We start from the raw sequence: 20,777 nt of genomic DNA, 5'->3' as shown, positions 1-20,777 counted from the left end.
GACTTGGGATCCTGATCTGCTGGCCAGCCCCTTCCTCTCTAGTGGGCAAACTTAAACCTGGCATCAGAACACAATCAGGAGCTTCAGGGAACATTCAGATCCCAATTTCAGGGCAGGGGCCTGTCCCACTATCAGGGAGGGATGACAGTCCAGTGGTTAGGGTGGTAGCCCAGAGCACAGAAAACCTGCATTCAATTCCTCACTCTGCCACAGACTTCCTGTATGACCTTGGCCAAGTCACTTAGGCCAAGATTTTCAAAAGCAACTAATGATGCTGAGTGTCTGAAATTTGGGGAGCCTAGCTTGAGATACTGGAAATAGGCCTGATATTCAGGGGATGAGTGTTCAGCGCTTTCTGAAAATGAGGGCCCTTTACATTGTCTCAGGTTGAGGCACCCCAAATTGAAGCATGTGAAATCACCAGTTACTTTTGAAACTCACAGTTGGTCTCTCTGTGCCTCAGCTCCCTATCTGTAATAACACAGAGACATTGGGAGGTTAAATATAGTAAAAAGATTGTGAGGCGCTCAGGTACTATGGCAACAAGGGCCATAAAAGTACCTTAGATAGATTATGTGGACAGGGGTTTTGTGATGTGGGCATCCGTCCACTAGGCCACTATGGTGGCTTTAGACCACGGTTCGCTTGATACAGGCCACCAACCCATCTGGTGGTAACAACGGCTTTTGATTAGGAAGAGGTAAGCCAATGAGGATAAAATAAGAACCCGCCCTTTCAATCACCCAGACCTTGAGGCAGAAAGTCAAACCCAAACTTCATCTGACAGTCAAAACAATTAATATTTGTAACAAAAGATTCCAAGCACCTCCTTCACCTGAGACTGGAAGTAGAACTATCTTTAAATCAGATGAGAAACACCATCTTTGTGGTATTACTGGTCCAGCTTAACCCGGCAGACACTGGGAAAGCCGCTTCTTATGAGGGTTCCAGCCTAATTTCTAGGCCGTAAAGGTTTGAAGAAGCCTCTGAAACTCTAAGTATCTAAACCTTCAGACCCTTTTGAAGTTCACCTGTTAATATTCACTGCCCAGTTGTTCCAGATACAAACCAGTGAACTGGAGGTGAAAGGTCAATTCCCAATCTCCTGAGCCATCCTGGTCGCTAGCAGAAAACCTTGCATTAGGCATGGATAAAACTATCCCAGAGATCTTTCATAGTTTCATAGATTTTAAGGCCAGAAGAAACGCTGGGGCAGCTGGTCTCATCTAAAGTTATATTACATTTAAATTATCTCCAGTTAACCAAGATACTGGCAAGATGCTTCACTAGAAGTTGAACTCTCAAACCAGCCTTCCAAAGTGCATGTGCAGATTTTGTACCCACACTTGCACATGCAAATTGGTGAGAGGTGTGCAACCACCCCAAGAGAATGCACAATTTCAAAGGCAGCTTTGAAAATCTGGCCCCACACGCATAAAATTCCCATTCTAATAAGGCTACCATGCAACATCACCTCTTCAAATTCATCCACTTCCTGTGTCACTGCTTCAGGGGAAGGCTCCTTCTTAGCTACCACTGTAGGTTCAGGTTTAGCCAGAGCCTTGGTCTCAGGCTTGGCTTCAGTTGCAGCTTCTGTTTTCACGGCAGCCTTGTACTCGGCTACATGGTTTTGCTTCAGCTCTTGTTTATGTTTGGGCTCTGGCGCGGACTGCTCTGGTTTAGATTCTACTTTGGGCACTGGTTTCTCTTCAGGTGGTGGTTCCTGCTGAATGATGGGTGTACCTCCCCTCCTCTGAAGTTCTGCTTTGTGTTCAATAGCCCTCACGTCAGTTCTTGGCTCTGGGGAGACCGACTTGGTAGGTGATTTGGGGACAGGGAATGGTTCTTCCTCAAAGTCCAAGGGGGGAGTGACTGGGGAGGTCCTCACTGCATAGCTGTGATAGCCTTGGTATAATTCAACATCAGGTTCTTGCACTATCCTCTGAAGGGGCTTGATCTCCATCTGGTCTGCTGAAGTCCTGGTATTGCTGAGCCGAATGGAGTTCTGTGAGGCAGGTCTGCTACTGGCTGCTGCCTTCTCCCCATGTGCCAACAGTGCATTGGATGGTGTGCTGGACCTACTTCCTGTGAGGCTCCCGTCTCTGCTGTGATCCCCATTCCAGTTGCCGGGGCTGAGGAAGCCATCCCTCTGTGAACTCTGCTTTGCCCGCTTTGCCTCCGGCGGTGTTCCAGCAGGACTCGGAGATGGCATTCGGGCTGGATTTTCCTTGCGGTGGTCAGAGTCTTTCTCCTGGAGCTGAGGGTTTTCTGGAGGGGTTGACGGTGGTGGTGATTTGGTTGGTGGCAGTACTGCTTCCATGTTCGCCACATTCTCGACATTCTCAATGATCTCCTGGAGCAGCTTCCTCTTCTGGTACTCAGGGCCTGGAGGAGAAGAAAGGAAGAGATGTTCAGCATCCTCTATGAGTAGTTGGTCACCTTCTGCCTGCCTCTTGGTTCTCATGAGCTAAAGGGTCTACGTGAACACATGCTTAAGGGCCCCTTCCGATTCTTGTTATCATGTGGGAACACAAGGGACCTACTTTTCTGGTGCTCCATGACCTGGCCACTGTTTTTGAGGGTGCAAGTTTGTGCCTGCATAAAACTGCATCTACATTTTTGTGTCTGCACTTCACTGCAGGTGCAAATACTACACATCAAGATGTACTACATGATTTGTAGGTACAAACAGGAAATTAGATTCTCTCTACTAATATGCATCACAGACCCAACTTTGCACCTCCCAAACTAAATATCTGAAAATCAGGAACAGAGGGTTTTCATAAACATAGACATTATAGATGGGAAAGATCCTGTAAGTCTAGTTGGATTGGCCGGGATTGCTCTCTTCAGTTAGAAGCAGGACCTGCTCACAGACTGTAATATCTACATTGTCACTTTGCCAAGATCCTAGCCTAGGATAAGGTAAACAAGAGAGAAAAAGTGGGTGAGGTAATATCTTTTATTGGACCAACTGCTGTTGGTGGAAGAGACAAGATTTTGAGCTATACAGAGCTCTTCTTCAGGTCAAGGTAACGTAACTCACTCTGCGTGTGCTGGATGGTTCCTGCAGGCCTCCTGCCTGTACTCGGCCATGTGCCATTTTTGACATGGACTCTATATAAAGCACCAGGTTCAAGTAACTAAGCCTTTACCTTAAAATATTCTGAAGCCCACTTATGGGGACTGTCTAGTTCCATGGGAGACTGTCTAGGTCAATAGTTTGGATGTGACCCAGCAGGAAGATTGTGTACCACCCATACTATATTTTAAGGACAGCCCTGATTTTATGGGTTCATCCTGTGTTCTGCAAGGCCAGTCTGATACAGGCACCAGTCGGTGATTCAACACATTCCTATCTGAAACCGGCACACAGACCCTGCAGGGTTCCACTGAAAAAATAGATAATATGCAGAATGACAAGAAGGTTCTTCCCACTTAGAGAATATTATTGTATTTCATTCAAGTTCCTCCCAAACCGGCCTTTTGTTGCATTTCCCAGCAGCTAAACAGTCCTGCTGCATTTCTCCGAGTGACTTAACTAGCTGGGACTTTTACTGAAGATGACACCCCGTTCCAGGTTAAAGGATACACTAAAAAGGCCAAGAGAAGATTCTCTCTCTCTCAGTTAATAAACCTGTCAACTAAAGAAAAATCCCTGTTATTCTAGGGAGAGGGAAATAAAAATTCTCCCATACACCTTTGTAGCTCCTTTCACTCCTTTCACCCCAGAAGCAAAATATTCTTTACAAACAATCAGTATCACAATCGCAGCTCAGTCGAAACACAGTGAGGTAGCTGCTGTTCTCTCCATTACGCAGATGGAGAAGCTGAGGCATAGAGATACAAGGTGATGTTCCCAGGTCACACAGTCAGTCACGTGAAGAGCTGGAATAGGATCCCAGAGTCCTGACTGTGAAGAGTACATACCCACTGGTTTGTACTTGACACGGCTCAGCTGTGCCTTGACTGCCGCTACTAGCATGATGACAGCAAGTGTGAGTGGAAAATCAGTGTAGACATAGCCTCAACCTCACCTTCCTGTCAGATCCCTTCACTCCCCTCCTTCTGAAACAAAAGTGAATGTCTCTCACTCTTATATTCTTTGTTCTAGTCACTTGCTCTAGAAATGTGTTTCCCTTTGCCTAAAGAAAGGACTTTCTAACCATCTCATGTGAAAAGAGCCAGGTTGGATTTTCTGCAATACATCTAAACTCCTAAAATCACAGTATGTTTTCAGAAGAGATTCACCACACATTGGAAACAGACACTTCTCTCTATCTCTGACACTGCCCTTCAAACAGGCAGCTAAGGGAAAACTGAGACAAGGAGCAAAACAGGTCAAAACAAAAAGTCATTCCCTGGCTGGACTTCCCTGCACCTGTACAGGGAAAGCCAAATGAGTCATCCAGGCAAAAGGGCCTGCTGTGACAGCCAAGTGTGTAGATGAAGCCTGGCTCTGCAGACCTGTGCAATGTTCAGCTAAGTGACCTCTGGCATGGAGATCTTGTTCAGAACAGCAGAGCAAAGACCCATCACAATTCCACAAGGTGACTCCAGGCTTTAGATTTCACTCTGACGTCTGACCTCATCTGACTTGCTGGTGTCAACACATCTTAGATCATTGTTTGCCTATCAGTAAATCTTTGCTTCTCGGTAGCCCTGCACAAAGACTGCACAGCAAGTCCCCACCAAACAAACCTGCTTACATTTTGAAGTACAGTAGTACAATCTGGCCTCTTTAAAACAAACAACAAAACCCTACCAACCCAACATGCCCTGCACACGCTTCTCCCTGTGGGGAGATGATGAAAAAAACAAACAGCAAATAGATGGGTGGTCACATCGCTTAAAGCACTGCTGGAAGGTGCGATACCGGGGGCAGAGTGCAGGAATCTGAACAGAGTAGGGCAGAGTCGTTGGCCTATGCCAGTTGTCAAAGGGCAGCAGGCAAAGGTGAGGATGCAGGGATGGTACTTTGGCCCCTGGTCTACAGGAGGGTGGTTATTGTTACTGATATTACCGTGGTGCCTAGAGGCCCCAACTGAGACCAGGGCGGCATTGTGCTAGGTGCTGTACATACACATTGTAAGAGACGGCCGCTGCCCAAAGCACCTGCAGTATAAATAGATAAGACAGACAAAGGGTGGGAGAGGACACAGAGGCACAGAGAGAGGAAGTGATTTGCCCAAGGTCACATAGCAGTTTAGTGGCAGAGCCCTAGTGCCCTATGCAAGAGACCACATCATGTTCCCACTGGTTGCAGGTTCCTTCCTCTCCACATGGTCCCAATCCAACACCCCTGCTAAGAATCCTTCTGAGAGGTGGTGGAGAAGATGGAGTCTGTTTCGTCTAGTATAATTGCCAAAAAATCCTGCCTACACTAGAGCAAACAACCCGGATTTAATTAGAGGTGGGTGCCTAAGTGAAACATGTCTGTGGCTATTCATCTGAGTAAAAGACTCTATTCACTCTGAGTTCACGCCCTTTTGTGGTCACTTTCTGCCAGTATTTCAGCAAACAAGTGTGCTGGCCAAGACAGTGAATTTTAAGGGACTATTCAAGCATATCATTCATGTAAAGCAAATTTTACATTTGTAATCCTGACTATTCAGACCAGAAACCTGATTCCAAGAGCTCTGCTTAGCTGGTCAGGGAACAGAAATACTCCAGGGGTCCAGTTTGCGTTTTGAACGTCGAATGCAACATGCTGCCTGTGACTGATCAGCAGAGCAAGAACCACTGGCAGAATTACTTGGCTTGCTTTTGGCTCCTGTTCAAGCCATGCCACCTACAACTGTCTTTGGAAGCAGCATCCCCTGTGTGGTTCTGCTGATCCTGAGAGCTTCTGGGGAACACAGAGGTATGTAGCAGAGTATGTGCTCCAAAGGAACAGGGCCTTTCAGTCTCCCTGCAGTGGACTATCTAGCCGTTCAATCTCTTTTTCTCCCTTCCTCCAAGTATTAACTGAGGTTTTGAGCCTGGCCTGGAAGTTGATTGACTCCTGCTAAAAAATCAGTGGTGTGAGCAGTATGCTGCTAACTCTGGCCTGTATAGGGTGACTCCTACCAAAGGTGGGGGTAGGGGAGAAGTATAGGATTTATTTTAGCCACCCTGCCCTGCCTGCACTCTCCTGTCAATCATAAAGAGACCCATTCAGGGCCATTTATTTCTGGCTGCAACTAGATTATTTGGAGGCTATTTCACCAGTTGTTCAATCTCCTCAAAATAGCGCCCAGCGGCCTCCCCACCCGCCTTGGGTTCCTCGCCTCTCAGCTAGTGCCGTCTTCTCCCCCTGAATAATTTACACAAGAAAAATCAATCTCACAAACATGCCGGCACTCCCCACCTCTCTCACTCCCCGGCGTTTGCTCAGCCTGTGCCTTGTCGCCTGCCTCTGAGTGCGACATTTCAGCGAGACCCTTTCCCTGCAGGATTTTTGCCCCTTTTTTTACACCCGTGATACTGGCTGGGACACTGTGCAGAATACTTACTAAAGGGCTGGTGCGATTTGCACTGGCAACGTAGGCACTCTTTTTGCACCCGTCTAAATGAACAGCACTTTGTATTTCTAACTATTTGAGTGGCACCCACAAAAGAGGGGCAGCCCTCTTGGGGTATGTCTTCACTGCACAATTACCAAGGCCCCTATCTGGGTTTTAGCCCAAACCCCCCAACTGTCCACACAAAAAAACCTCTGACCTGTGTTTGGAGGTGCTTTAAGTCTGGGCTGGTTGGCCCGGTTGAGAGTGTGGGTTAGAACCTGGGTGCTTCACTCAAGCTGGAAACTGCTCACTTTGTAGTGAGGATGCAGGCAAAATCACTCAAGTAACGACAGTCCTCCAATGCTTTCCCACGATTCCACCCAGGGAATAGACAAGTTCTCACACAATTGACATAATTAACTGGGAATGACTCCTAGAGCCTCTCAGCACAAAGAAAAAAAGGTTACCTGCCTTTCATAACTGTTGTTCTTTGAGATGTGTTGCTCTTGTCCATTCCATTCTAGGTACGTGCGCGCACATGTGCGTGAACATCAGAGATTTTTGCCTTAGTGGTAAAGCCGGCTGTAGCGCCCTCTAGATTGCCGCACTTATGCCGCAGTATATCTCTACACCCTCTCAGTTCCTTCTTGCCAACAACTCCGACCAAGGGGCAGGAGGGCGGGTAATGGAATGGACATGAGCAACACATCTCGAAGAACAACAGTTATGAAAGGTAACCATTTTTTCTTCTTCGAGTGCTTGCTCATGTCGATTCCATTCTAGGTGACTCGCAAGCAGTATCCATGGAGGTGGGCTTGGAGTTCATCGTCGTGCCGCTTGTAGTACAGCTCTGCCAAAGCCGGCAGACCTTTCAGGAATCGCCCCTGCTGGGTCAGTGCGTAGTGCAATGTGAACGTATGGACGGATGACCAGGTGGCGGCCCGACAGATCTTTTGGATCGGCACCTGTGCCAGGAAGGCCACCGAAGACGCCTGTGCTCTAGTGGAATGAACCGTCACAACCACTGATGGGGGCACTGTCACCAGCTCGTAGCGCTGGCGGATGCACGCCGTGATCCAAGACAAAATTCTCTGGCCTGACACCTGGTAGCTCTTCATCCTGTCCGCGACAGCAACGAACACTGCATAGGGAACGGCCGCATTCCATCGATGTAGAAGGCCAGCACCCGTCTGAAGTCCAATGTATGCAACCTGCGCCCCTCATCTGATGCGTGAGGCTTTGGATAGAGGACTGGTAAGTAACTGTCCTGGCCCACGTGGAACTGGGAAACAACCTTGGGCAGAAAAGCTGGATGTGGGTGCAGATGGACCTTGTCCTTGTAGAAGACCGTATAGGGCGGCTCTGACGTGAGCGCCCTGATCTCAGACTCCCGCTGTGCCGACATTATAGCGACCAAGAAGGACGCCTTCCAGGGAAGGAGCAGGAGGGAGCAGGAAGCTAGGGGTTCAAAAGGAGGGCCTGTGAGCTTCAAAGCACCAGATTCAGGTCCCACGGGGGAACCGGGTCTTGGACGTGTGGGTATAGGCGCTCTAGACCTTTCAGGAATTGTGCCATCATGGGATGGGCAAAGACAGACCTGCCCTGAAGCGGAGGGTGGAATGCAGAAATGGCCACCAGGTGCACCCTGACTGAAGACAGCGACAAGCCCTGGAGTTTTAGATGCAGCATACAGTCCAGGATGTCCTGCAACGAGGCCTCCTCAGGACAAACACACTTATCCAAGGTCCAACAGGTGAAGCGTTTCCACTTGGCCACCTAGGTAGCCGTGGTGGAAGGCTTCCTGCTGCCCAGCAGGACCTGTTGGACCGCTGCAGAGCACTCTCGCTCGTCCATGCTTAGACACAGAGCAGCCACGCCGTCAGGTGCAGCGATGCCAGGTTCAGGTGCAGCAGATTGCCGTGGTTCTAGGGTCGCAGATCCGGACGGAGAGGTAACTGCAGCGGGTTGGCCACCGAAAGACTCAGCAGCCTGCCGAACCAGTGCTAGTAATTCTCATTGCCACGCGGGGCAATGAGAATGATGCACACTCTGTCTTGCTTCACCTTTAGCAGGACGCTGTGGATAAGCGGTACTGGTGGAAAGGTGTACATCAGCGCTCCCGACCACGGGATCAGGAAGATGTCCAACAGGGAACCCTTGTCCCCGCCGTATATGAAGCAGAACACGTGGCACTTCCTGTTCTGCCTGGACATAAACAGGTCCACCTGGGGAGTCCCCCATCGTCGGAAGATCAGATTGACCACCTCCGGATGGAGTGACCACTCATGGCGAGAGGACAATGCCCTGCTGAGGAGATCTGTCAGGATGTTCCTGGTTCCAGGTACGTTAGCAGCCACCAGGTGGATGGCGTTCTGCACACAAAGGACCCAGAGGCTGAGCTCCACGTGCCTGTTGATGTAATACATTGCGGCCGTGTTGTCCGTGAGGACCTGCACCACCTTGCCTTTCAGGTGGGACAAAAATGCCTGATAGGCCAGGCGCACCATCTTGAGCTCCCTGACATTGATATGAAGAGCTAAGTCGTGCTGCATCCAGCGACCTTGGGTGCTGAGCTCGCCTACGTGGGCTCCACAGCCCAGATCTGATGCGTCCGAGACCAGAGTGAGCGACAGTGATGGGGACACAAAGGGAATCCCCCGCAGCACTGACTTGGGGTCTAGCCACCAGTTCAAGAGCGAGAGGACGTGGTCCAGCACAGTGACCACTCGGTCTAGGGGATGCCTGCTGGGAACGTAGACTGTTGCTAGCCACATTTGCAGGGGTTGCAGATGAAGCCTGGCATGCCTGACCATGTACGTGCACGCTGCCATGTGGCCCATCAGCCGCAGGCAAGTGAGGGCCGTGGTGATCGGATGTCTCCTCACGTGGGCAATGAGATCCACCATGGCCTGAGAGTGTGTTTCCGGAAGGAAGGCCCGGGAATTGAGAACCACTCCGATAAACTCTATGCACTGGACCAGTGTTAACGTGCACTTTTCCGTGTTTATCAACAGGCCCAGGTCACTGCAAGTGGAGCATACCAGATCAAGGCTTCTCCGCACCTGTCCCAGAGACCTGCCCTTGATGAACCTGTCGTCAAGGTACGGAAAGATCTGGACCCCCCGGCGTCTGAGGTAAGGCGCTACTGGCGCCATGCATTTCGTGAACACCCTGGGGGCTGAGGACAGGTCGAATGGTAGCACCATGAACTGGAAGTGGCGCCCTGCAACTATGAAATACAAGAACCGTCTGTGTCCTGGGAATGTGGAGACATGGAAATAAGCATCCTTTAAGTTGAGAACGGAGTACCAGTCCCCTGGATCCAGGGAGGGGATAATGGAGGCCAGGGAGACCATGTGGAACTTCAACTTCTTGAGAGACTTGTTGAGGCCACGCAGGTCCAGGATGGGCTGAGGCCCCAGGATGGCCTTCGGGATTAGGAAGTATTGGGAGTAGAATCTTCTTTCTTCCATGTCCTGAGGAACCGCTTCCACAGCCCCCAACTGCAGAAGCTTGTCGACCTCCTGAACCAGGAGTTGCTCGTGAGAGGGATCCCTGAAGAGGGACGGGGAAGCAGGGGAGTGGGAAGGAGGGGTATTCACAAACTGCAGGGTATAGCCCCGAGCTACTATGTCCAGGACCCAGCGGTCCAAGGTAACCCGCACCGCGCACAGAGGCCGAAGTACTCAGTACGGCCTGTGCAGAGGGCTCGGAAGCCGGGTGGACAGCGAACTCCATCAGGAGAGCCCTGAGGCGAATGTCCCTCTCCTTCTGGGTGTGAGGCCGAAAGTTCTTACAGATTTGGCAACGCTCCTTGATGTGTGATTCCCCCAAGGCAGCTGTTGGGGGGGTCACTCACAGGCATAGGTCTGCCACAGACCGAGCAGGGCTTAAACCTGGGAGCTCGGGGCATGCCCTACTTGGGGCGAAGTCCCCGCTGAGACCTTAACTATCAGCTAACTATGCATTTAACAACTACTTAACACTAACTACAATCAAACGAAGGCCTGAAGGCATGAAGTCCAATGGGAGAAACCGCTAGCTCTTGACAAGAGAGGCGCTCTGACTGACAACCATGGCGGTAAGAAGGAACTGAGAGGGTGTGGGCTGGCAGTGCCTGATAAATCGCGGCATGAGCATGGCACTCTAGAGGGCACTACAGCCAGTCCTTTGGGTACCACTGAGGCAGAAATCTCCGACGGCCTCGCACATGAGCGCACGCACACCTAGAATGGAATCGACATGAGCAAGCACTCGAAGAAGAACCACGGGATATGCCCCCAGGGATGCATGGTCAAGTGCAGAACCAGTGAGGACACAGTAACATAGGTGTAGCTTTGCTGTGGGGATTCTAACAGCCAGGCTAGGCTAATCTGGGTGCTGAGACTTGCGTCCCAATCCCCCAAGATAACTCTGCAGTGAAGACATACCCTTGGGAACGTAGCTGTGTAAGTCCAGGACTCCTCTCACAAGAGCTGGGCAAATAATGGACTTTTCAGTTCACTGATAGTTCTGAAAAATCAGGACAAAAATTGTTTCAAGTCTAACCAAAAATGAAATTTTTTGTAGTTTTCAGTGAAGCAAAAAGTAAAAAAAAAAAAAAAAATCATTTTGGCTTGAAAGAAATATTTTGGTTGACCCAAAATGAAATGTTTGGTTTTTAATCTGAGCAGTGCTTGTACATTTTTGCATTTAAAAAAAAATAAGACAGAATTGTTGCAATAAAAAGTCATTTTGACCCCAAAAACTCAAAACATTTCATTTTGAAAACATTGACGTAAAAGGTTTCGACTTTTTCAGATTTTTTTCCATCTGAACCAAACTGACAAAACTGACATAAATTTGCGAAACTTTTGCTATTGCCCAAAAGTTTCATCCAAAAATTTTTACCCAGCTCTACTTCGCACCCATAACAGAGGGGGAAGGATGCATCTACAATGAGACATCACACTGCCAGATGTGTACAACCAATCATGGCCTGAATCCGGAGGAGACAGCACTGTGAATAGAAATGACTGATGTGTCACGTGATGAGAAGTCATGGGAGTTACTGCCATGGGTTGAAACCATGCAAAAGTGAATAAATGACATTTATTTTCTCTTTTGTGTACATGTGATTTCTGGGTCTTTATTTGATCCCCATAAACTCAAGTCTGCAGATAAACTGGAGGTTGTTGTATTATTTAAAAATCACGTACTTAAAATAAAACTCAGTAAAAGAGAGAGGAACAGCCTGGCATAAGAAAGATTGACATGAAGGAATTCCATTTGTATAACACTTGGTTGGAATTTGATTGCTAGTGGGCCAGATTCTCAGTTACGCTACATTTATGCCCTTTTAAACTGGCAGAGTGGTATAAAGGGATTTGAGTGTAAATGAAAATTCAGGCCATTACAGTTTTGTTTACAGATGCATGTTTTCCTGGTAGTGTTGTATCATTTTGCTTTTCTGTACTCCACTCTCTCAATAAAACATAATTTGCATTAAAAAGAGAGAAAAGAAGGAAAACAAGAATGCTAATAAAATATTAGAAGATGCAAGAATCTGATGTAACTCTAAATTCAAAAGGCGTTTAGCTGATTCAAGCATTTGAGGTTTGAAGCAGGAATGACACGCTGTTTCAGCCTGGGGTGGGGTGGGGGTGTGTGGAGAGGGGCATTTTGCAAAGAGTGCACAAATTACATCATGGAATCACCACAGATGCAAAAAAATCTAAATATATACTTAAAAAAAACCCACACTGGGAATTCCAATTTCCTCTTACATGCTATAAATACCCGGGTGTGTGCTGGGCGAATTGTGGAACCATAAGTGACAGCTGACAGTCTCATGCTGGGATCAAATGAGCTATTGTTAACTGAAGCGTCATATGTTGGCTCACACACATGCCAACGTGTGATGGTGCTTCCCAGCTTAAAGCCAGCTACAACAGAATTGACCATGCTTTGGGTACCCAGGAAGTCCTCCCACAGAGTGATGTATCTCGGCTATTATAGCCAGGGACAACAGAAGTCTGCAGAGAATTTGGACAATATCTGTGGGGATTTTTCTCCTTCAACCTGCAGAATTTCTCTCTGTGTTGGAGAGGAGCAATTTTTCTTTCCTACTGTGTGTCCTGTTTTCATGTTAATACCAGAGATCAGTGTAATCCTCAAGGTATTCAAACCAAAGGAGAAGTAAGCATCACAGCCTACTGGTTAACGAAGGGGATTGGGAGTCTGGACACTTGGGTTCTATTCCCATCTCTGCTACTGATTTCCCGTATTACCTTAGGCAAATCACCTAGCCTCTTTGTAAATTCAGGCACTGAGAGATGGAGTGACTTGCTTGAGGTAACAAAACAAGTCAGGAGAAAGATGTCAGAGTTAGGACCGCAAGTTGTCTGCACTAGCCACTAGATCTGCTCCCTCAGTTGACGAAGTCAGGTTTACAAAACGTAAGAAGAATTCATTTCCAGTTGGCTGTAGTTCGGGAAAGTTTCTGGCATTTATGACCAGGTTCTAGTAGTAAACATCACATCTATTAACTCCCTACTGCTCGATCTCAAGAAATAGCCTGCCAAGGATTTTCTTAACAGAATAATCTGCATCCGTGAGAAGAAATTAAATAGTAACGAATGATAATATTTTGCAGTAGTAACTTTCTCACCACATTTTATAGGCATTAACTAGCTAAAACTGACAACCCCCTGTCCAGTGTGGAGACACATGAAACTATGAATTCCTCTGGCAAAGCTGGACCAACAAAAATCAAGGTAAAGCTCTTCAAAAGTGCAGGCCTGCATACGATGAACTGCTCCAACACCCAGTGCACAAGCAGTGGGTTATGGGAACACAATTGGGGCCCAGACAAATCTGCAGCCAGACCTATAGAAAGGGCGGGGTGAATTGGGGGGGGGGGGTGCGAGCACCAATTTCTTTAATTCTTTATTTGCTTCTTTTCCTCTAAGTCATTTCTAGCCCTTGCTGACCTGGGGAGCAAAAAGCTTTTGGGAAAGTGTCTTGGGTCAGTATCACTGAGTAAACTGGCCAGTCCACATTGTACCGATGGGCTGCGTTCGACCCTCTGGGAAATCGCAAAACACTCCTCTGCTCTTCTCAGCCTCGGTACCTCTTGCACCCTCCCTCTCCCTGCTGATTGGGGCACAGTAGAAGTTGCTCCCGCAGCTTACCTGGCTGATAGAAGTCTGGAGACAGTTCCCTGGCCATAGTCCTGGCTACGCTCGATTCACTGTTAGCTGCCTGAGCTGCTTGCTCAGCTCCATCTGCCTTGGCTTTGGCATGGGAGGTCCTGTGAAGAAAACACCATCACGACATTAAGTATCTCCCGAAGCTATGATCAGCATGGCCCAAGCACATGGCATTGGCTACACAAAGAACACTGAAGAATTAAAAATCTGGCACCTCATTTCCCAATAATCCCTTTGACAAGTGGGCTGAAGGAGCAGTGAAAAGTTTACCAGCCAACTAGTCATTTTCCTAGGATGTTTCCTGCCACCCCTACTGCCATAAACCTGGGCACCATTACGTAGTTAAAAACAGACATGATTATTACCCATCGACAGGTGGCAAACTAGCACTGCATTAAGCTAACCCCAGCTGCCAGCAAACAGAAACCACCCAATGGAAATGAAAATCCACAGCCTATGGACAGCCAAGCAAAACGGAACAGACTGGCAAATAAGTTAGTTGCACAACTGCTTAAGCATAGTGTGTGTCCACGTGCATAATAGGGTAACTGTGCTTGCAAATGTGCCTAATTAGCCAGTAATTATGCTAACAAACGTCACAGCTCTATTGCATGGATTCGACACCTTCAACCTTGGGGACTTGGAGCAGGAGTGCCCCAGCCAATTACACCTGCTGTAGTGGGACACGGAAGGAAAGGCTCCCTCCGAGATGTGGCATCCTTGCATTCTGTAGGATGGGATTCCATTTCCATACCCAGGGAACACCAAGGAACACTCCTTTCCCCTACCTTTTGTCAGTTTGTTTGTATTTAAAATTATAAGTTCTTGGGGCAGGGACCATGCCCTCATATGTGTCTTGCACAGTTTGGGCACTTATACAATGTACATGACAACAACATTATGGCCTAAGGGCCAATTGCAGCCTCAAAAGTCTCGAGTGTGGTACACAGAAAACTTCATCTTTCCTGAATAGGAGCAGGCTATGGAACTGCAGATCCCAGCATGGAACAGTGGGCAAAGTTTGGCAAGTTCTGTCCTGAGTGCCTCTCAAGTGACCATAAAAGAAACAAGAGTTCAGTCTTTCAGGCAGATTCCCCTATCCATACCAACCTCCAGAGCTGCCCTTGTAATATGAAAACCACCGCGGTGGCACAGATGTCTCCTCTTCCATACCTTGGCTTCTTGAGTCCTGTAGAGAAACATCTCCTGCTTGCTTCATAAGGCTAACTAAGTTATCTGTCTGTTTGTGATATTGCTAAGATACCTAGCATTTTGGTCCCTATGATCTTCACATGAGAAGTTAAGCTAGCTTTGGAACAAAGATGCCTGTTTAGTATGAATAGGGTGACCAGATGTCCCGATAAAATCGGGACTGTCCCAATATTTAGGTGTTTGTCCCAATATTTCACACTCCAGTGAGGTTTTTTTTTTTTTTTTTTGCTCCGCCGGCAGCACTCCGGTTTTTGTTGTTGTTTTTTTCTTCGCCGGTGACCCCCTCCCTCCCATGTGTCCCAATATTTTCTTCCTCTCATCTGGTCACCCTAAGTATGAAGCTGACTTCAACAATGAAATTGAGCCTTCAGAACAGAAGAGAACAATTCTGTGCACACACAAGCCACCCTGTTCCATCCAAGGCTACGAATACTTGTTTTCCTAACACTGTCATGAAGACCAGATTTTCAGCAGCTTCCAGAATCACACCAATCCATATTCGTGGATATGTAAATGTGCATATACAAAACCACATGTATTTGTATGCATAAGGACAGTTAGATGTATGATTATCGATCTGTATGTGTAAACATGAATACTATTAATTACAAGCATTAATTCAGCCTTGCAATAATCTGTGAGCTAGTTAAGTGACATGCAGTGATCCTTTTCCCCACACTGATACATAGACCCCTTTGGGGTGAAGTACAGATGCTGTTTGATGGCACACAATGGTAGAGCAACATCTCAGAACTGGAACTGAGGAAAGATACTGTATTCTGCAAAGGGAATTTTAGATAGAATGTAATCACCAGAGTTTCAATTTAGCCAGGACACCAAGATTAATTCTCTTTCACCAAATCCTCACTTATATATGCATGAGGGGGGAGGGTGTTGGCGCACACAAATATTGCTGGTGCAATAAAAGAGGCTGCTCAAATTTTGCCCCCAAGTTTCTTTACGATGAAAAGCGAGAGAACTTCCATGATTCTTGGTTGCAAAGATTATGGAAAAGAATTAAATGGCTAGCATGTTCCCAAAACTTCATGCTCAGCAATGCTGTAAAATACCTGTGAACTAGAAGAGCATTCTGACTCTTAACATGCAAATGACCACAATATACATCCCCCCTATGCTTCAGAATTCCTGTATCTGGAATCATCTCCCTTTATGTTGGAAACAGGAGTCATCCTATTGCTTACATTTATCCATCATCTTCCTTCTTAGCTTGTAAGCTGAGCTGTCTCAGATAAAAATTGTAGAAAACTGTTTTTCTGTCCAAAATTATTAGAGCTCCTGAAACATCCAGAGACACTAGCTGATGAGACAGAAGTCTGCAATTTTAAACCTCGACTGCATGCAGGAGATCACGGGAAGCTGTAAACAGAGAAAGTGTCTCCTTTTTTGGTAGCATATAATCAGTGTGATTAATTCCACTACAATCTGGGGAGGGCCTAGTGACATATTTATGTGCTTTTCGTGCCTGGGGAATCAGGGTGGATTCACAGTGCTCAGCGCAGAGCCTGAAAGCAGCCTTCACCTTGCAGAGAGGTGCTCCTTTTAACTCTCCAAAGCAATGCTCCGGGAAAGAGTGCAGCTTGACAAACACTAACAGTTCCGCTCTTGCACTTGGATCCCGGAGGGGGCAATCCAGAGAAAGAAGCCCGGGCTTTAGCTACTAAATTAGAGTGGGAATCTCAGCACTTGTCCTACAGTATCTGAGGATGTTGTCTGCCCCATCGATGAAGTGGTTGAAGTTGCATGCTTGGGGCTAGAATGGACCACCCTTGTGTGTGTTGGTGAGCGCTCATTCCCTTGTTGTCCCATTGAAGAGGATGGGCCAGATCTTCTGTTCCTCTAGCATAGGGACAGAGGGGTTTTAAGCCACCATTGCAACTTCCACATTCCTGAGCTTCTCTTGGCCCTTGTTTTAAGTCAGAGCTGCCTCATGGCCACCCTAACTTATATTCATGCTGTGGCCACGTCCCCTTCCTCCCCCAACACACCCTCTATGCTGGGGGCTGTGAGAGAGGCAGTGTAGAGCCATTCTGAGGTACCATGATCCCTAGAGGCCATCTCTGCTAGGTTTATTGCTGGTAGAGTGGCATGAAGAGGCTGGAGCAGAGCAGAGACTCTGGTCCAGTGGGACCACTTGTGGGAGCACGTGCTTGCCATGGCTAGGAAGGGCTGCACAAATCCAGCCCTTGTTGTGGTATCTGGCTCCTAAACCAAAGCCCAGGGTTTGTGAAGAATGGGGTATTGGGATGTTCAGTAGCAGAATGTCCAAGGAAGAGACATATGATAGAATAAGAAACAAACATTCTCAGACTGGGAGACATCAGGCAGGCACATTCCTATTTGCAGCCACCTCAACTTGCCATTCTGGGGGCTAAATTGGATGGAGGGTCACCTCCCTATCATCAGGCTGCTTGCCTTTAGTATATTGCGGTATGGGCTAACATGATAGTAGGGCCTCGCCCTTAGGTGATTAACTTGAATGTACTTTTAGGGAACTAAAACTAGGAACCAGCTCTGGATGCATTAGGGCTTGTCTACACAGGGACATTGAGGATAATTAATCCAAATTAACTAAAGATCTGAATTTGAAGTGGATTAGTTAAACTGCATTAAAAACCCTGTGTGAACACCCTCATTTAAAATTAAAGTCGCCTTAATTCAGTTTAGTTTAATTCACTTCCAAAGTGAATTATGCTAAATCGAATTAAGGCCACTTTCATTCTGAATAACTGCATCCACACCGGAATTCAATGCAGTTTAACAAATCCACCTCAAATTCACACTGTTAGTTCATTCAGATTTATTTTCCTGGATGTCCCTGTGTAGACATGACCTCAGTCTCTCCCTGAAGGGCAAAGAGAGGAAGTGATTTGCCATGTGAGGAGGTACTGTCTTATTCCCTTTCTAGAGTTTGCAAATTGACAAGGCCTGAGACATAGTTGCCATCAGTCATGTCACATACTGATTTATGGTGAGGTGTGGAAGGTCAGAGCTTTCAGAGCTCCTGTCTCACTCAGCCTTGGTCAGCACAAACACCCCAAGTGGGACATTGCATGGCTCAGTTATTAGAACAAGCTATTCAAGCAGAGGATGGTGAGGGACTTGGAGCGGGTGCATACGGCTCTCTAGTGGGCGCCTGGTGCCACGTTGATACCCGAAAGTGGGCTTCCCTCCTCACTGGTGCGTGAGGAATGCACACACTAACATGTTAGCAACAGCCAGTGCAGATACCCCAGCTCATTCCTTAATGCACCAGGATGAAACACAGCTACGGCATGGCCTGGGGGGGTTACACCAGACAAGACAACTCCTGATTACGCTAATCCTGTGGCAGTCCCGGTTTGGTACACAGAGGCTTCCCCTCCTCCTAATAGGCTGCTGTATCTCGTGCTTATCAGGCTGCTGCGTGGGGCTCTAGTGATGCTTCCTCTGAAGTAATACAGTTCCTACAGGCCAAGACCCAGGCCAGGCAAGAACAGTACAGTAAAGGCAGCCTGAACCACGTGACCTGGTGCAATGATCCTGTCAGTCCTCCCAAGCTGAGCACGGCTGGGCTGAGTTCAGTGCTTGGATGAGGAAAGCTGCAGGGCCTGGTGATGGCGATCCAGACCTAACCCTAGCATAAGCGGATGCAACACCTTTGAAGTCAATGGAGCAACTGCGGAGTTACACTGGCGTGAGAGCAGAGCCTAGCTACTTCCTCGAGGGGAACTGCACAGGAGTTCAGGTCTGGAAGAGAAGGAGAGCACACTACCCAACTGAAAGGGCAGCAGGTCTGTAGCTCAGCAGACTGTAGTCGCCTCACTGGGATGTGGGCGGGGCCAATCCTGACCTCAGTTATTGCAGACGGTGGAGCGAATCTGGATTCTCACCACTGTAATTGGTGATCTGCCCCCCCTTCCCATAGTCTGAGTTTGGGGTCCTCCAGGTGCTGCGTAAATAAGAGATATTGTTATGCTGGTGGCTGATTCCCCTCGCTTTGCGAGGCTGGCCTTTGCCTCACTCCCACTGATGTAGCATTTTCCTGCAATTCTTCTAACACCATGAGCTTGGGGCCTAGGGCTACAACAGCGGCAGCATGCTCTGGAGCTACTGCTTAGAAACTGGCACCTTACTTGCATCATGTGTCGAGACTATGAGTCTATGATCTGCCAGGCGCTGGGAGCCTGAGCAGCTGAGTCAGCTCTCAAACCTGTGCCTATGCAACTCAAACAAGCTCTCTTCCCCACGGGCTTTTGTCCACCGCTTCAGTGTCTGATTACCCCACACAGACATCAGGACCCTGCTCCCACCTTAAGATGCTGGCTCCCTGGACTTGTGGGCTACCATGATTTAGATAATTTATTATAGCACAGGTTCTGGGATTAGTGCCTGGGTTTTGCAGACCTTGATGGGCTTTGGAGATAAATATATTGCATTCAGCTTCCACCGACCGCGTGCTCATAGCCAGGTGATACTGGGACTGTGGTGGTCAGGAAGGTATGAGTGGAGATTGCCACTGTTCATTACCATCTGAGGGGGACCGCTAAGGATTTATTTACATGCTGGACTGGTGGGTGGGGTGGGGAGAAAAGGCACAACTCTACAGCAGAGGACCTTGTATTCACTAGGATAGAAACAGGCATGCAATCAGAGTGTTTGTTCGCCAGTCAGAAGCTGGTTAGTGATTCTGAATAATAACAAAACCTAGCTCTTACAGAGCCCTTCTGAAATTATGAATTCTTTGTATTACCATAACACCTGGGAGACGCAGGCATGACCAGGCCCCCATCACGCTAGGTGCTGTACAAACACAGAACAAAAAGATGGTCCCTGTCCCAGAGAGCTTCCAATCTAGGTACAAGATAAGAGGCAACAAGTGGAGAGACAGATGGGAAAGCACCAGGAAACAACGAGACAATACTGCTCTCTCAGCATGATGGGCAATGGACTCAGCACACCAGCCGCCTAACCATTGCTACATTTTTTTGTAGGCATCACAGCCAAGGAGAGTTTTAAGGAGGGATTTGAAGGAGGACAAAGAAGTAGCTTTTCAGCTATAGACCTCAAAGTGCTTAAGAGGCAGCAATTTCTCCCAAGGCTAGAGCTGGTAAAAAACAGGAACACTTTTTGCAAAAAAATGTAGAAATTTGAATTTTTTCAGCCAGCTCTTTAGCTGGTCAAAAACAGGGTGAATTTTTCCTGAAAAAAGTGACGTTTTTCTACCAACTCTACGCAAACATCTAGTGCCACACCAGGGAGCAATTCAAGGGGCAGACAAGCAGGGCAGAGTATTTGTGTGGGAAGGAAGGTGCTGCAGGGACTGGCACCTTTGAAAATTCCACTCTAAACTTACCAATGCAGAAGTCAATAGCTCTTCTTCAAAACAGAACTACACAATATACAATCCAAATCTAATGTGTAACAGTAAATGGAAAGGTTTCAGGGTAGCAGCCGTGTTAGTCTGTATCCGAAGAAGTGGGCTGTAGCCCACGAAAGCTTATGCTCTAATAAATTTGTTAGTCTCTAAGGTGCCACAAGTACTCCTGTTCTTTTTGAGTAAATGGAAAGGAAGGAAAGGACTCCTTAAAAATCATGACAGAACTCTCTGTCCCAACTAGGAAGGCAGTGATCTAGGAATGCGCCCCTGGGGACAGCCAGCAGCAACCTACATATTAGGGAGCACAGACTTCAGGTTGTAGCAGTGGAGAAGTTCTCTTCCTAATTTCAGCTTCCCAGTCGGCACAGTTAAAAATAGCTTGCATGAATTCTTTGGAAGGGGAGCACTCGTCTAAAGCAGAGGTCAGGAGGAGATGTGCATGTGATGTATGCTGCACACTGCCCATTGCCTCTGGAGTGCACTGCCCTGTATTTTAGTCCCCCTTTCTGGTGC

At 47.7% G+C, this 20,777-nt stretch overlaps 1 protein-coding gene across 2 annotated transcripts in view; it reads right to left on the bottom strand.

The window, feature by feature from the left end:
- Positions 1-20,777, bottom strand: part of JPH2 (junctophilin 2) — a 59,193-nt gene that overhangs the window by 5,143 nt on the left and 33,273 nt on the right. The window contains exons 3-4 of one of the 2 annotated variants that reach the window (XM_005304651.5): positions 13,658-13,776; positions 1,475-2,385 (exon numbers count right to left, since the gene is read on the bottom strand). In XM_005304651.5, coding sequence (XP_005304708.2) covers positions 1,475-2,385; positions 13,658-13,776 — 1,030 coding nt within the window. Of the gene's footprint in view, positions 1-1,474; positions 2,386-13,657; positions 13,777-20,777 lie in introns of those variants that run through there. The other variant, XM_042861102.2, reaches the window with a different exon arrangement.

Source organism: Chrysemys picta, chromosome 13, assembly GCF_011386835.1.
Source record: "Chrysemys picta bellii isolate R12L10 chromosome 13, ASM1138683v2, whole genome shotgun sequence".
Lineage (NCBI taxonomy): Eukaryota > Metazoa > Chordata > Testudines > Emydidae > Chrysemys > Chrysemys picta.
The sequence above is the reverse complement of the archived record's forward strand: the minus strand, read 5'-3'. Positions and strand labels throughout refer to the sequence as shown.